The following is a 17333-nucleotide window of genomic DNA, read 5'->3' on the forward strand; positions in this document are numbered from 1 at the left end:
AAAGTGTTTGAGGTCTACTTTATTTATGGATGACAGTATGGTTCCAAATCATATTAGATTGTAAATCTTCATTTTGTTGAACAAGAGCACATTATTATTAATGTATGTTTATGCGCTGACATTTCTCCTTCTGGTCCTTAGTTCATGCCTTTTAAAAAACCTAGTTGAATGTGTATTGCATTTACAATTTGATATCCTGTTGGTTTTTTTCCATTGAATGTCATACTGAGCATTTTCCTGTCTTTTAAGATACATAATTTAAAACTACATAAGTTTAGATTCTAGCATTCCCTCACTTGTTTTTTCCCCTAATTGTTTAGCATATTGGCTGCCTTATTTTAAATAGTCCTGTGATGAACATCTTTACATGTACATATAATATACATATGTATATATCTTTATCCATATTTCTGCCTAGATTACCAATCACAAAACCATACATCAGAGTACGATTGCATTGAAGACTTGTTAAAGCCTTGGTGCTTTTCTTATTGAACTGAGTGAGCCCCTAAAGTCTCCTAACTTTGGGGCATTTACCTTGCATAAACCTGGGGTAACCTCATTTTGGTTGATAGGCACATTATATATCTAATCCTTAAACAACCCTTGGGGTAATTTTCACAGCTATCCATTCCACTACCAAAAGCAAGTCAGCCCACATCCCATTCTCTTTTGGTATTACCTCCTATATGCCTCAAGAAGCCAGGAAGTCAGATTCTCAAGCTTGTTGGGAGTTACAGTATTGTCCGTCAGTACTCAGTAAGATTCGGATGAGAGGCCTCAGTAGAGAGTGCATGGTGCAGGTGCTCTGACCCCTACTATATGACTGGCTCAGATCTCTCGGGGCTTCCCGGATAAGCAGAGTGCTACTCAGATCTAAGTGCATTTTTAAATGGTATTTACTAAACCCTATAGGAATCTGACCCTACAAAAAGACACATGCTTCCACCTACTGCCCTCCAATGCTGACCCAGTTTTTATGGTTTTCTTCTGAAATGATTTCCCATGTTTGACCCCTTTAGGACTCTAATAATTTTCTGTGAAACCTTTCCAACTACAAGTGGGTGTTCTAAATCATGATGAAATCTTATGGAGGCAAGAAAACCATACACTTTTATATTCATTCATTAAATATAAAAAAATATAAACAAAACCTATCTCAGCCTTAGTTAAGATTACTTTCCAGAAGTATCCATTAGGAATTCTTGTCGGTAGATCAGCTTTGGCAGGTAAAAACACAAATCATGAAGCAGCCAAAAAAAATTTTTTTCAAGGACCCTTAACCACTAGCATTAAAGACATACTAGCCAGCATTTTCGGAGAAGGCAATGGCACCCCACTCCAGTACTCTTGCCTGGAGAATCCCATGGACGGAGGAGCCCGATAGGCTGCAGTCCATGGGGTCGCTAAGAGTCGGACATGACCAAGTGACTTCACTTTCACTTTTCCCTTTCATGCATTGGAGAAGGAAATGGCAACCCACTCCAGTGTTCTTGCCTGGAGAATCCCAGGGATGGGAGAGCCTGGTGGGCTGCTGTGTCTGGGGTTGCAGAGTCGGACATGACTGAAGCGACTTAGCAGGAGCAGCAGCAGCAGCCAGCATTTTAAAGGAGTAGGTTTCTAAGCTAGTATTACAGTCTTATGCATTCTTCCAGCTTTACCTAAACTGTAATCAGAGGTAGACCTGATATTTATGTGACATTTATAATGTCTGTAGTCATCATTTTTAAGTCCTAGTAGTAGAGATGTGAAATTCTTGCCATTCTGTTTATGGAGGTAATGGGAGAAAAACTGGCTCCCAGATGAAGCACAGCAAAGCAAATCTCGTGTGTGTGTGTGTATAAGCATGTAAACTCTACATGCAGGACTTGCAAACCACCATTAGCATAGTGGCATGTAGGGCTTTTCCATCTCATGTACCGTGACAGCAAAGCCAGGTGTCTCTTTGACCTCGAGAGGAAATGTGTGTGCCTACCAGCACCTACAAACTCTGTTAAATGCAGTGGGTTCCTTTATCTTTGTATTTTAGGTTATTCTCCTTCTCCACCCCCTACATCGTATAGGATCACGTTTCTTATTCTGTGATAGACTGTTGTATGAAATAGGTGGGAAATCAGACCATTTTGGAGGAGGGGGGCAGGTATCACTTTTGCCACGGCAAACAGCACATTTGGAAATAATAATTTCTGCTCAAGCCTTAAATGTATAAAATGACATAATGGAAAATGCCTTGGGGGTAGGATAAGAAATGGAACACCTTCTGCAAATCATTGTACAATTAGTCCATTGTTATGTACTTTAGGGGAAAAAAACTTCCTGGCAGTGAAGAAAAAAAGTATTTGAGAAGGTATATTGAAAAAGCATTTGTGCAGCTTAAGTTTGAGAAAGAAATGCCAAGAATTCAAAACTCTGTCAGGCTGCCTTTTTTTTTTTTTTTTTTAACCTTTTTAAAAAACCTTTAATTTAGGGAAAAATAAGTTACTGTAACAACATTAGCAAGTGGTCTGGCTACCTCATGCATTCTATGGGTTATATAAAAGCTGAATGTCCTTCAGGACCACCTGACATTTCCTGCTTGGGGCTGAGATGAGAAGTATCCCCTCTGATAAGACGATGGGGGAAGGGTCTGACTGCACGTAAAGTGTTCCCATGCTCTGTGGAGGAGAGAGAAAACCCAGCATACATAGAATTAAGTTCTGAGCAGCAAGGTACCAAGAGTTGTTTAATATTGAGGAGAACAGTTTCTTGATCCTGGATGGATCATGGACTATTTGAAGGGAGTAAAGGATAGAGAACGTTCTAGCCATGGAGTAAGAGGTGGGAGACTTGGAATTTGTGATAAAGAGGGGATCAGCTGACGTACTTGGGAGTACGCATAGAGAGGCTGTTCTGACTGGAAGAGTCACATTAGCAGGACAGGTGGGATTTGCAGAGATGGAGCTGAGGAGGTCTCTGAAAGCCAAACTGAGGGGTTTGAATGGAGATGGTTCTAGTGAAGCCACAAGAAGGTTTCCTTAGATGGCATCCAGGTCTTCCTTCAGCTCCGGTCCTTGGTTCTTTGGAGGTGTTGGGAGTGGGGGGAGCATAAAGAAAGTGAGAGAGGAATATTAAGCCACGTGAGCCTTTGTTTTTGAAACCAAGTAAATTTATGTCATTTTACAGGTATTGGTCCTGAGTTTCAGAACATTCAGCTGTCTCTCTTATTGAGCATAGATAACTCTGGACTTGTCTCCTTCGTAGGTTCTAGAATATGTCGTGGGAACAGGACATCAGACCAAGATTGTTTGAGCCATTCTGTCCCTGATGAAAAGAGCTTTACCACACCCTCAGTGCAAACTGCTTCTTTCCTACTTGTCTAGTAGCGCAGATGAAATTGAGAGTACGTCCATCACAGGTGTACACAGCAAAGATTTACTTGTAATCCGTCAATAGAAAAATGACACCATCTGTTGGCAATGTAGAAAATGACACTGAAGATGTCACTGAGGGTCAGGTGTTAAATCCAAAATTACAAAGAGGTCTGACTGTTGCTAGGGTATAAAGAATGCCAATTATAAACAGAAAAATGAATATCTATAAATTCCTCTATTGCCTTTCAGATATTCATTTACAGACCGGTGAAATGTTTGTGTATTTAAGTCTCAGAATGGGAGAGAGAAAAACAGAACAGAGATTGTGGCCCTGTGTCAAAGGTGACAGCAAATGAAATGGTTTTTTTCACATTCTATATGGGGTAATTTATGGTGGTACCATCACATTTCTCAGCCTCAAATGGGAGGAAGGGGTGGCTGAGGGTAAGCGAACACCTTGGTTCTTGCCACAGTAATCTTTAAAATCCAGCTTCCTATCAAAGTGCGGTGTTCTTATACCTCGTGGGTTGGCCCCTGGCTTCAGTATTCATGAGGCCTGTATATGCATTAAAAAATAAAACTAAATACTGACCCAGTATCACAGAAAAACTCACCCATCCCTTTGACAGGATTTTCGGTTAATTTATGCAGGCCCCTTTGCACTTCAGCATTTTCCCCACTGGTTGCTAGGCAACCATTTGAGTTACTGCGCATGCCTTTTTTATGATAACTGTCATTATGATTATTTTTTAATTATACGACTGGGACTATAGATTAAAACAGCATATTGTCACTCATTCCCTGCTGCTGCTTCTAGCATTCTCACACTCTCCTAGGATTACCTTCCAAAATTTACATGGCAGTGATTTATATTTTTTTCATGTATTTCTGGCTTCACAAAAGAAGTGGAGATGGCATTGTAAGGAAAGTGAGATTTTTGTGAAAAATGACTATACCATATCTCCCAAGCTGTTATTGATCTAGATACGCTCGGTCAGAAAATAGGATCCTGAGCCTAAATTATATCTTGTTCCTTTGATTGTGTCTGCTTCTAACATTAAGTAATGTTAAATGCTTATATTGTATTATAGTCTGTTTCTCAAAATTACAAAATGTGAAGACTTGTTGCTATTAAATGTGCTTTCAAATAAAGCTACCATGAATTGGGGGGGTCGGGGGGAGGGTACAGCACTGATCCCAGGCGCATGAAGCAGCCACACTTGCTAAATATGTTTGTTCTTTTCTGCACAAATTACTTCATACACACAAAATGGAGTTAGGCAAGATGAAGGGGTTCCTCCGGCAAATAATAATAAAGGTACGTGTGGTTCACAGTGTGTAAAAATGCTCTCAAAGGAATAAGACTGCAAAGATAAGACAGCCCTAGTACATACAGAAGCTTTTCATTTGAATTTCCAGAGGATGTTCTAACACACTATTTTCTGAATATACAGTGACTATGAAAACAAAGGGGTATGGAAAGAAAGCCAGTGTTATTTTTTTTATAACCAATTCAATTATTACTCATTTAGAAATGGAATTTTTGGTGGAATGGGATATTTTAAATATTTGTATCAAACTGAAGAGGTTCACTCTGTGGATTTCCCACACATACATGGCAGAAGTGGAGACCTGCTGGTGTTTCCGTGTGATTTTGAAGTTAGCACCAAGGACATGAATCTCTTATAGCGTTAGTGGTAGGATTTTCTTTGGTCTGAAGAGCTCCATGTTTCTATGCATGGGCTGCCATTTGCTTTTTTGACATTTTCTGAAAGAGAATACAGGTTTGTCTCAGTAGTGTGTGACCTGTTATGGTTCTGTGTGTCTCCCCCACCCTACAGTTCAGGGCGACAGCTCAGCGAAGTCTTCATTCAGTTACCTTCAAGAAAAGAATTACCAGAATATTATGAATTAATTAGGAAACCGGTGGATTTCAAAAAAATAAAGGTACATCTTTTGTTTACAAACTTTTATGAAAGTAAATAAAATAGAAATGTAAATAGGTTGGAAAAAATCCTAATTATTAGGACTCGACAGTGGTGACCCATCTTCCTGCCACTGCCCCGCACCGGGGCCTGGCACTTTAAAGGTCAGCATGTTCCTGTGCCTTTAGGTGTACGTTATTTAATCATCATATTGAGAGCTCATATTGATTATACGGCATTTTATTTAAGAAGTCTCAGATTGCTCCCATGATCCCAGTGCCCTTACAGGTTCCCGTCATATGCTCCTCACTGCCCCTTGTAAGAAGGGTGGTCTCTGTGGATGGCGCCCCCTGGAGTTGTGTAGCCCCACCTTTCTGGCAGGACTGTCTACTGGGAAGACAAAGGGAAGATCAGGCTTTGTTAACCAAGTACTGATTGTTGTATTTCTACCTCCACCCTCCCCCACCCCTGTGCCACCACCCCCCACCCCCCCCGCCCCCCGACTCTGTTTTATCCAAAATTTCCATCAGGAAAGAATTCGTAATCATAAGTACCGGAGCCTGGGTGACCTGGAGAAAGACGTCATGCTCCTCTGTCACAATGCTCAGACATTCAACTTGGAGGGATCCCAGGTGAGACATGTTTAACCTTAAACATGCCCGTGTTGTTGTCAGTAAACTATTTTCATTTGCTACCACCGCTCCTATCCTGGCAGAAGAAAAGGAAAAATAAAAGCCTATCTTTCCATGCTACTTACCTAAGTAAGTCAATCGAGGCTTTGGCATTTTTAAATTAATGCCAGCTCCTTTGTACCATATCCATACTAGTTCCTTCTTGTGCTTCCCTTTTAAGGCCTGGCTTTTAACCAGAGGAGGAATTTAAGTTAATAACTTAATATAATGCCTAAAAGCTAGAGGTACAATCTTTGCTTTTATAGAAATGGTATATTTGGTTATATTTACCTTGGATTTTCTGATTGTAACTTTGCCTCAGGAGCTGAAACTGCTGTTTTGTTTTAGAACAAAAATTATATAGCAAAAACAACCATCACCCCTAATTGTTACAAAAATGCTTTTTATCAGGTCAGCTGCAATTCTCTTTACTTTCTTTCTCTGCAGTTAGTGGGTATAGGAGTCTGTAAGTGTTTCTATTAAAATAACTAATTAGGTAGGACACTCTCGCTTTAATTACACCTCAATTCCACTCACCTTTTGTAGGAACTCTCCTTTCCCCATCTATGCTCTCATACTTATGAAGCAGAAAGAACATGAAGGCAGGCCAGTGTGTCTGCCAACCAAGGCAGTGTTAAACCACCATGAAAGTCCTTAGGCCTCTTTCCTGATTGGGCTTTTTAATCTTCATGTCAGTTCCAGTCACTAAATTGGAGAATGTGGGCCTCCTCAGAATGTGCCTTGAACAGACTATATACCTTTCCAGTTAATGGGACTTAATATTAGTGTTATTTTGACCAAAACAATAGGTCTTGAAAGCAAGCCTTCTTCAAAGAAATTTAAGGTGAAAACTAGGACACAGTTAAGTCCAAGAGTCGATACAGAAGCGTTTTGTGAATGACCACTGAAGGTTTGTGGATAGACTGGAGGTTCTTTACAGGACTGTGGCTACACTGTGATATTCACCCTGACCCATCACCCGCAGTTTGCCACACTGCCTCACCCCTGACCTGAGGTGATAAATGGCCTCTCGATTGGCTTCCTTCCCAGGCCCACCTGGATGTTGGTTTATCTTTTTCTAAGCACCTTCTTATTCTGTCCATCTACTTCCCACCAAGCTTTGAGCTTCCCCACATACTATTAAAATATAGAATGAATTTAATCGCCATAGTTTGCTTTCTGAGGTTATATCCTCACTCTTTGGCCTTATCTCCTGCTGTTCCTCAACCTAAACAGTTCATAGTCCAATAAGACAGGTCCCATAAACACCCACTTCCCCAGATACGCATACAGTTGTAGGAAAGAATATAAATAGAGTGCCTTGATAGTAACAGCTTGCATAATAGTCATTCCATGTCATAACCAGGAAATTGATGATGGCTCCATCCCAGACACATCTTTGCGATTCTTGCCTCCCCACCTTTTCCTTTGTTCCCCTTTCCTAAAAACCCCTCTTTCTGACCCCTGATAGGATCATCCTCACCTTTAAGATTCAAAACTAAAACACTACAGCTAAACTGTAGTGTCTCTGCCGAAATTCTGCCCCAGTGGCCCCATCCCAGTGTGTCTTCTTTACCATTTTTAAGTGTACAGCTCAGCAGCATGAAGGGTATTTTCACTGTTGTGCAACAGACCTCCAGAACTTTTTCACCTTGTAAAAGTGAAACTCTCTAATCTTTCCACCAAACACTGTTCTACCTTCTCTTTCTATGAATTAGACTATTCTAGACAGCTCGTAAGGGAATCACACAGTATTTGTCTGTCTGTGAGTGGCTTGTTACTTCACCTAGCATCGTGTCCTCAAAGTTCATCCATGTGGTACAGCATGTAACAGGATTTCTTTCCTTTTTAAGGCTGGATAATATTCCACCATATGGATAGACCTCATTTTGTTTGTCCATACCTCTGTGATGAAAATTTGGTCTGCTTCTACCTCTCGGCTACTGTGAATAGTGCTATTGTAAACATGGGTCTGTACGCATCTCTTCGGGACCCTGCTTTCAGTTCCTTTGCGTATATATCTGGAATGGGCTTGCTGGATCATATGGTACTTCTGTTTTCAGTTTTTTGAGGAAAAGGGCCATTTCTGAACTTTAGAGTTCTCTCAGCAACCACACAGGGCTATACTCACATATATGCATACACTAGAAATAAAGCATTTATTGCAATACTGTTGGCTGGCGCAGATAAAGTCAGTAATAAATAATGGCTTTCCATTCTTGTTAGGAGAATTGCACCTTTAAAAAAATGTTGCTATACCACAGTACTTGATGGAACAATTTAAGAAATATAGTTTGATTTTATTTTTTCTTTCTAGATTTATTGAGATTTTAGTGACCTAAGGCGCTGTTTTACCTAAGTTTACCATGTACAGTATAATTTTACTTACATAAATCATGAAATGATTGCCACAGTAAGTTTAGTGAATATCCATCATCTCATATAAAATCAAAGAAATAGAAAAAAAAATTTTTCCTTGTAATGAGAAAATGAGTAAATGAGATTTACTCTCTTAACATTCGTATTAAACGTACAGCAGTATTGATTATATTTACCATATTGTACCTTACATCCCTGTAACTATTTGTCTTATAACTGGATGTTTGTATCTTTTGATTGCTGCTGCTAAGTCGCTTCAGTCGTGTCCGACTCTGTGCGACCCCATAGACGGCAGCCCACCAGGCTCCCCCGTCCCTGGGATTCTCCAGGCAAGAACACTGGAGTGGGTTGCCATTTCCTTCTCCAATGCATGAAAGGGAAAAGTGAAAGTGAAGTCGCTCAGTCGTGTCCGACTCTTGGCGACCCCATGGACTGTAGCCTGCCAGGCTCCTCCATCCATGGGATTCTCCTGGCAAGAGTACTGGAGTGGGGTGCCATTGCCTTATCTTTTGACTACCTTCATCCAATTCTATCTTCCCCTACCCCCGCCTCTGGTAACCACAAATTTGATCTCTTAAGAAATAACATTTTTGAACACTAGTCTTGCTGTCAAAAATGAGAGGACATCTTATTGAAGCCCACCCTTCCCTCTCAAGCATGTGCACACACACACAGACGCTGAAATTAACTCAGCTGTATGTGGCCTTTTCCAATAAGACTATCTCTGTAGATCTGAGTTTGGTGTTTTCCTGTTGGGTGTCAGAGGTGTGGGCACAGGGAAGAAAAGAGCACGCTGCATTTGTGAATCTCAGGCCCTCAGATTGGGGTTCTCAACAGTTGCCATTTTGACCCTTTAGATCTATGAAGACTCCATCGTCTTACAGTCAGTGTTTAAGAGCGCTCGGCAGAAAATTGCCAAAGAGGAAGAGAGTGAGGACGAAAGCAATGAAGAGGAGGAGGAGGAAGATGAAGAAGAGTCAGAGTCAGAGGGTGAGTCCACGTGGTCGCGCCACTTCTTCGGGCTCTGGCCACCTGCGTCGTTTCTCCAGCTGCTCACAGGGCAGATCTGGATTGAGGCCTTGGTCCTCTGTGGCCTCTCTGGGCAACCCTGGCAGTGGACTTAACCTTGCTGGAGCTCCGTTTCCTCCTATGTAAAGCTGAGGTTCTAGATACGCCTCCAACCACACAGGAGCGTAGCACATGGCCAGGCTCACAGCACACACTGAATGTTGCCTTTGGAAATCAGTGTAATAGACATTTTCTACCAGCATGGCTGTTCCTACCAGCTTGCTATTACCCAGCATGGTGGTTCTCTAAACTTGGTGACCGCTGGGCTCCACCCCGGAGTTTCTGATTCCGTGGCCTGCGGTGGGATCTGAGTTAGGGATGCATCCAGCACCGCACTTTGAGGATCACCGCCTTGACTCTCAGACTGTGGTGCATTTTGTCCTTCGTGGATCAGATACTGACCCTGTCTTTTAAGTTTTGATATTTTATTCATCATGGGGTTTTTTTTTTGCCATGAATTTTGAGCTTTTAAAACATTGCATCTTCTGGTACTTATCTTGGTTACTCAATTTTGGAGTCAAGTTTTTCACCCAAGGCAAGAATGTCCCTAGTCTTAATCTAGTCCCAGCCTTGATGGGTAACTATATTATTTCAAAGGTTAAGGCTGCCTTGAAAACATCTAAAATTTCTTCTTACCTAATTATGTTTTCACCCCATACTTCCTCTCAAAGTAATTATAGTCTTCTAGATAAAACAGTATAGGTATGCTTTAAAATTTTTATTAGATACATGCTTAGTACAGACAACTTGGAAAATATTTTTAAGAAAATAAAATTTGCAAAATTCCATCACCCAATATACATTTAATTCCAGCTGCCTTCCAGTTTTTTTCTACACATAAATATTTTATTTATAGAAGTATCACACACTGTTTTGTAGCATGATTTTTGTATTAGAAACATTTTCCCAAAGCAAAGAGGTTTTTATACAGCCATGCATACGAACATCCATTAATGAATGTACCAAGAGAGAGAGTAATCTCACTCTAGATAATGCTGTCTGAACATTCTTACCCATAAATCATTGCACACATTTTAAAAACACATCTGATGCCTACGTATTGCCACAGAGAATGGAGCTGACATCTTTGTCAGCAGAGTACTTAAGTGTTTCCCCACAGCCGCATCTGCTCTCGGGGTTATTCTCTTTAGTGATTCTGCCTTTTAAGTATTAGTTTAACCTTTTTCAGTTTCATCTGGTTACTCCCTAGTTTTTATATCCTAGCATTTGATGATTAAGTCTACATAATTTATTCTAGCTAAACATTTCCATATTTTAGAGCCAGATTGCTAATCTGTTTTCACATAGCTCCCTTCGTATCCCAGCTATCAGTTGACTTTTTCCCTAACCTCTCCTGAGACTTAGTGTATTAACTTTCTATGGCAACTCTAACAAATGACCGCAAACTTAGTGCCTCAGTACAACTTACATTTACTGTCTCACAGTTCTGTAGGTCACACGTTTGCTGTGGGTTTCTGGGCCAAAATCAAGATGTTAGCAGCCTGCATTCCTTTCTGGGGGTTCCAGGGGAGAATCCATTTCCTTGTGTCTCCTTCTCATGTTGCATCTCTTTGACCCTGTCTTCTGCCTCCTCTTCATCCACGTTCTTCTTTTTGTTGTTGAGGTATAACTGATATATTAGGTTCAAATATACAGCATAATGATGCCATATTTGTGTATATTTTGAAATGATCACAGTGAATCTCCTTGACATCCATCACCACATAGTTAGAAAAAAAAATTTCTTTTTCGTGACAGGAACTTTGAAGATTTACTCTTAGCACATTTCAAATATGCAATATAATATTCACTATACTCACCCTGGTTACCTTAAACCCCATGACTTAGTTATAACTGGAGATGTATACCTTTTGATTCCCTTCACCCGTTTCCCACCTCACCTCTGCGACCACCATATCTGTTTAGTTTTTAATCTCACATATAAGTGAAACTGTCCAGTATCTTTTGCTCTCTGATTTATTTCGTTTAGCATAATGCCCTCGTGGTGCATCCATGTTGTCACAAACGTCCTTTTTTAAACCATTCTATTTCATATTGCAGTATAATTGACTTGCAGGGCTCTGCTGGATTCAGGGGCACAGAAAAGCGATTCAGTTATACACCTACATGTAGCCATTCTCGTTCAGATTCTTTCCCCACATAGATGATTACTCAGTTCTGCTTAATCTACTGCTAGTCTTCTTGGGGGTTCCCTTGTGCCTAAGTTATTTTTGCTGCTGTTAAGGCTTTTTAAGTTTTGACATTTTAATTACAGTATGTCTCAGTGTGCGTCTCTTTGGGTTTTCCCTTATTTAGGAATCCCTGGATATGGACCCTGCTGTGGGTCACTGTGATGGGATAGGGTTTAAGTTTGCTGTGAGATTGTGTCTCAGCCTCCTCTTCGCTCCTCTTACCTGCTTCAGTGTGGGTTTTTCCTCATTGGCCCAGTGTGGCAGTGTCACTCAGCTAGTTTCTGCATCTTTTTCAGAGGCAGTTGTCCCACTTGTAGCTTACATTCAGGGTGTCTTTGGGAGGAGGCAAGCTCAGCTTCTTCCCGTGTCATCATCTTGAACCAGGAGCTCCTCTTCCTCCACTCTGAAGGACGTGTGATTAGACTGAGCCTACGTGGTTCACTAGGATAATCTCCCCATCCCGGGGGATTATGGTATGCTCCCTGTTGCGGTGCAAAGTAAACGTATAGACAGGTCTGAGGATTAGGACAGGGACATCTCTGGGAGGCATCATTATTCTGCCTACCACCCTGGTTAGCTAGAACTTGTCACAGGTATATGTGGTGGTAATGTAGAGCCTTAGAATGCTGTTTAAAGGGCCAGTTTATTAGCCTAGTTGCCCATGGCAGCTTTTTAGAGGGTTTTGTGGAGGAACACAGTCCACTGACTCATGAGCCTGATGGCTTTCCAGTGCCCACCAGTCCCGTGAGTATTTAGATCGTGTTCTTGAGCATGTACTTTCTCACCTTGACTGCCAGTCTTCTGCCTTTTCCTGACTTCTATGGATTTCCTGTACTCCTGCGTCAGGAAGAACTATACCTGTATAGGTAAAGGTAGTACACTTTTTCTTTCCAAATTCCTATTTTTTTGAATTTACAGGGCTTCACAGCTTATACACATTTCCATTACCAGGGAGACCTTCTCATCCCCAGTCTCTTCTTGTTCTAAATTACTCTACCCAAAGCAACATGGCCCTGCCTTATAGCTCATTAAGCAGCAGCCATGTGGGTATGGTAGATGGAAGAAGCCTGGACTAGAAATACTGTTTTGTGCACTAGGATTTGCCAGCTTCTGCCATATTTGGGATGGGGGGAGGGCGGATGTTGTCCCTACACTTCAGAACAGCTCTGTCTCATCTTTTTTGTCAGCCTACACTTCCATGGAAGACTTAATATCTGGAAATGTTCAGTGGGTCCCTCCCCCTTCACAGAAGTCTGAAAAGTTCTCATCTCTGAGATTCCTTCCAGAGCTGATTGCCTCCATGACAATTATCTATTTCTAGGTGCCTTGAGACCCACCAGACATGATATTCCAACAAAACGAGTTTGAATGAGAGACATTCATTCTCAGTCACCTCATCATCCATTCCTGAAAATGCTATTTTAGGGACGCCTGTCCCAGAACAATGCTGGGACATGATTTTCTATGTACCTTGGGATGTATGCCTGTAATTGTGGTATAACACTTTGACCTCTTTCTTCCAAATGTTTTTATTTCTATCCTCAGAACAGTCCTGTGGAAGTGGAAATGGGTGCCATCTTTCTGTATGTGTTTATACTTGTATTATTTATATTCTCTGTTTACAGAATTATATGGAATTTTATGTCATCTATCTATAGAGATTCATACACACACACACAGGGATGACTATATGTGCAAATAGGGATGTATACTACTTTTTCTGGAAATAATCACCAGAAAGAAAACAGTAGGAAGATAGACTAGAGAAGAGGGGAAAAAGCTTTCAAATTCATTTGTTTTTATTTTCCATTTTGTACCTTGCTGTACTGTTAACTTTTTAAGTCAACTGGAGTTTTATTTAAACAGTAAAATCACTGTTTTTTTTTTTTAATCCTTTTACACGTACACTTTTTAATGTCAAAGTTCTGTTTTAAAAAATGCCCATACCCCTCCATGCGGTCAGTAAGGCAGCTTTTACCATCCTGGTTATTAGGAAGATCCCTGTTCAGCCATCAAGAAACCTGGAAAATGACCCAGCCCAGCTTCCCTCCGGGACCCCATTCCGGCTAGTTGCTTGTTTAGGGTGGCTGTGTAACTTATCATGCAAAACCAAGACACATTTGCAAGTAAAAGGGTGCTAACTATAACTGGATCAGCCACTGGAGAACAGGCATGAATCAAGGACACTCTGGGCACTCTGGGATGCTGGCTTTGTCATCTGTAGGCTGGGATCATTTTACTACTTGTAAAAAGATTCCCCTGTGATTCCTCATTGCTGCCTGTTTGGTTTTATTGTAGCGAAATCTGTTAAGGTGAAAATCAAGCTCAATAAAAAGGATGAGAAAGGCCGGGACAAAGGAAAAGGCAAGAAAAGGCCAAACCGAGGAAAAGCCAAGCCTGTGGTGAGCGATTTTGACAGCGATGAAGAGCAGGATGAAAATGTAAGTATGGCTGTCTTCGCTGAAGTTGGGAAGCCCTCCCTGCTTCTATTTCCCTCTCGTACGCCCATGCCCCTTCCACCCTCGATGCTTTATTACTCAGAAATGAAAATGTAAAGATTTGGTGAGATTTCATTATTGAGGGGTGTGAACTGAACCGCGTGATTTATAACAAAGAATTTGGGGCTTTGTTTATTGTCTTTTTAATAGCCTTCAAAAATGAAATAACTGCTAAATCAAGTTCCCTCTTTCCCTTTATCTTCCCAGTGCCTACTTACAAATAGAGTTTTCTGCATGGCCGGTTAATATTTTATAGCCATACCACCCAGCATACCTAGTGTATAGTGGTATACAGAGGAAATAACCATTACATGAGAGGCTGAGAAAAAGTGATAGGATGTCAGAGTTTGGGATCTGAGTTGCTACTTCAGGTGCCATACAAAGAACTCAGATGAATTTCACATACCTAGAGGTGTTATTTTTAAAATTTGAAAAATTCAGGGTGCATTGATGGAGCCAGGTCCTGACATAAGGGCCTTCTCATATGGTACCATACTTAATGCTTATAATAATCCTAAGATAGATGTCACTCTCACCTTACTACAGAAATCAGTGCTTACTTGTTATGTGTGTTTTGCTGCAGGTCATGTAAGTAAACAATAGAGGCTGATTTCAGACCCAAAGAGCATAGCTTGGTCTGGGGCGCTGTCCTTGACTCTGTGGGCAGCCGAGGTAGTTTCTAATACAATGCCTTCTGAAGGGCCCTCCATTTCATTCGCTTTCCAAAGGACTTCCAAGTTCCCTGCCACCAATCCCCTTCTTTTGCTCTTTGGAAAGTTAATTTTCCATGTTCAAATGTATGCTAGTTTGATTTTCCTTCAACATGTTTGCCATTGAGGTCTGTTGAGAAAAGTTTAGCATTCTTATCCCACCCCACCCAGCCTGAACCCTCGACACAAGCATTTTCAAACACATTTAAAATCCTAAAATCAAACACACAGTACTTTATTCTCCCTTGCAACGTGTGCATGCTCAGTCATGTCCGACTCTGCAACCCCATGGACGGTAGCCTGCTCTCCATGGGATTCTCCAGGCAGGAATACTGTAGTGGGTTGCCACTTCCTCCTCCAAGAGATCATCCCGACCCAGCAGGTGGATTCTTCACCACTGCACCACTTGGGAAGCCCGTGGATTTTCTAAAAATAGTGCTCAAAATAGAAATCATTAGCCATGAACTTCCCCGGTGGTTGGGAATCTACCTGCCAATGCAGGAGACACAGGCTCAGTCCCTGCTCCGGGAGGATTCTACATGCCGTGGTGCAGGTAAGCCCACGTGCCACAGCTGCTGAGCCTGTACTCTAGAGCCGCAGCTAGAGAAAGCCCTCACACAGCAACAAAGATCCAGCACAGCCATGAAGAAATCATAAGCCGTGAACTTCTCATACCCAGCTGTGAGAGAGCACAGTGCTGGCACAGATGGCCGGCACTGCTTTGGGGCTTCCAAGTAGGAGCCCCCCTTTTCAGCACAGAGACTGTCGACGCGTCTTTACCAGCAGGGTTAACTGTTTCCACAGTGTCATTTCTTTTCCCCATTGCCTCTCGATGGCTTATTGTCTTTCTGTCCTACATTTACTTTTAGGAACAATCAGAAGCCAGTGGGACCGATGATGAGTGATCACTACGGACATTTTTTTCTTGGTAGAACTGAACTTCTTCCCCTCTCTCGTCTCTACCCAGTGAGTTCATTTCTCCTATGGGCACTGGGTCGTTTCTATATCATTATCATCTATAAACTAGCTTTAGAATAGTGCCAGACAAACATATGATATCATGGTGTAAAAAAACACACGTGCATACACAAACCTTTGTAACATATTGTGACCAAATGGGCCTCAAAGATTAAAACAAACAAACAAGCTTTTGATGGAAAAAATGTGGGTGGATGGTATATTTCTATGGGTGGGTCTAATTTGGTAACAGTTTGATTGTGCCTGGTTTTATCACCTGTTCAGATGAGAAGATTTTTGTCTTTTTGTAGCACTGATAACCAGGAGAAGCCATTAAAAGCCACTGGTTATTTTATTTTTCATCAGGCAATTTTCAAGGTTTTTATTTGTTTGGTATTGTTTTTTTTTACACTGTGGTACATATAAGCAACTTTAATAGGTGATAAATGTACAGTAGTTAGATTTCACCTACATAGACATTTTTCCATTTTATGCTCTATGATCTGAAAAAAAAAAATGCTTTTTGAATTGTATAAGATTGATGTCTACTGTAAACATTGCTTAATTTTTTCGCTCTTGATTTTAAAAAAAGTTTTGTTGAAATTGCTATTGAATATTGCAATCTATATAGTGTAATGGATGGCTTCTTTTGTCACCCTTATCTCCTATGTTACCAACGTGTATCGTCTCCTTCTCCCTAAAGTGTACTTAATCTTTGCTTTCTTTGCACAATGTCTTTGGTTGCAAGTCATAAGCCTGAGGCAAATAAAATTCCAGTAATTTCCAAGAATGTGGTGTTGGTGCTTTCCTAATAAAGCTATAACTGAGCTCAACAAACACTGCCTCTGGTTTTTGAGTTCTGGGAGATTAAAACCCTGGTGCCTGAGTAAGAGTGTCCTGCAGAGGGCTGGGCAAGCTCTTTCTACAGTGCACATGGTAGGGAAAAAAAATTTCTTCCAGACTGAGAGTATCCCCTAGAATGAACCAGGTGAGTTGCAAGGGAGCAGAGTTTATTGCTTTCGTGACTTTAGACTTACATAACAGGACTGATGATGCCACGAACTGAGTCACACTAAGCCCCTGCTCAACCTTTTCTAGTGGTTTAACTTCTATTTACTTACCAGAAAATCCACAGGTACACCTCAGAGACGCTGCAGGTCCAGTTCTAGATCAACACACTGAACAGCACAATAGAGTGAGTCCCACGAGTTTTTGGCTTCCCAGTGCATGTAAAGTTCAGTTTGCGCTATACTGTAGTCTTAAGTGTATAACAGCATTACGTGTGCAGTAGCTTTATGTCTAAAAAATAACATACATACCTTCTAACCCTCATCTGAGGCTTCAGCGAGTCATGATAGTAGTAATCAGATTACAGGTCGACACACCAAGGATAACAATGAGAAAGCATCAAAACCACTGAAACGTGTCACAGAAACGTGAAGTGAGCAAATGCTGCCGGAAAGCAGGACTAACAGACTTGCTGGAGGTGGGGGTTACCACAGACCTTCAATTTGCAAAAAACACAGTATCTACAAAGCACAGTGAGGCAAAGTGCAGTGAAATGAAGTGTGATTTATACCGTA

At 41.2% G+C, this 17333-nt stretch overlaps 1 protein-coding gene across 14 annotated transcripts in view; it reads left to right on the plus strand.

Annotated features, from left to right (window-relative positions):
- Positions 1 to 16587, plus strand: part of SMARCA2 (SWI/SNF related, matrix associated, actin dependent regulator of chromatin, subfamily a, member 2) — a 176650-nt gene extending 160063 nt beyond the window's left edge. For 9 of the 14 annotated variants that reach the window (XM_060410937.1, XM_060410946.1, XM_060410944.1 and 6 more), the window contains 4 exons: positions 5192 to 5297; positions 5806 to 5907; positions 9183 to 9315; positions 13884 to 16587. In XM_060410937.1, coding sequence (XP_060266920.1) covers positions 5192 to 5297; positions 5806 to 5907; positions 9183 to 9315; positions 13884 to 14140 — 598 coding nt within the window. In that variant the 3' untranslated portion in view covers positions 14141 to 16587. The remainder of the gene's footprint in view (positions 1 to 5191; positions 5298 to 5805; positions 5908 to 9182; positions 9316 to 13883) is intronic. The other 5 variants (XM_027964526.3, XM_027964529.3, XM_027964530.2 and 2 more) reach the window with 1 other exon arrangement.
- The last annotated feature ends 746 nt before the right edge of the window (positions 16588 to 17333 follow it).

This window comes from Ovis aries, chromosome 2, assembly GCF_016772045.2.
Source record: "Ovis aries strain OAR_USU_Benz2616 breed Rambouillet chromosome 2, ARS-UI_Ramb_v3.0, whole genome shotgun sequence".
NCBI lineage: Eukaryota > Metazoa > Chordata > Mammalia > Artiodactyla > Bovidae > Ovis > Ovis aries.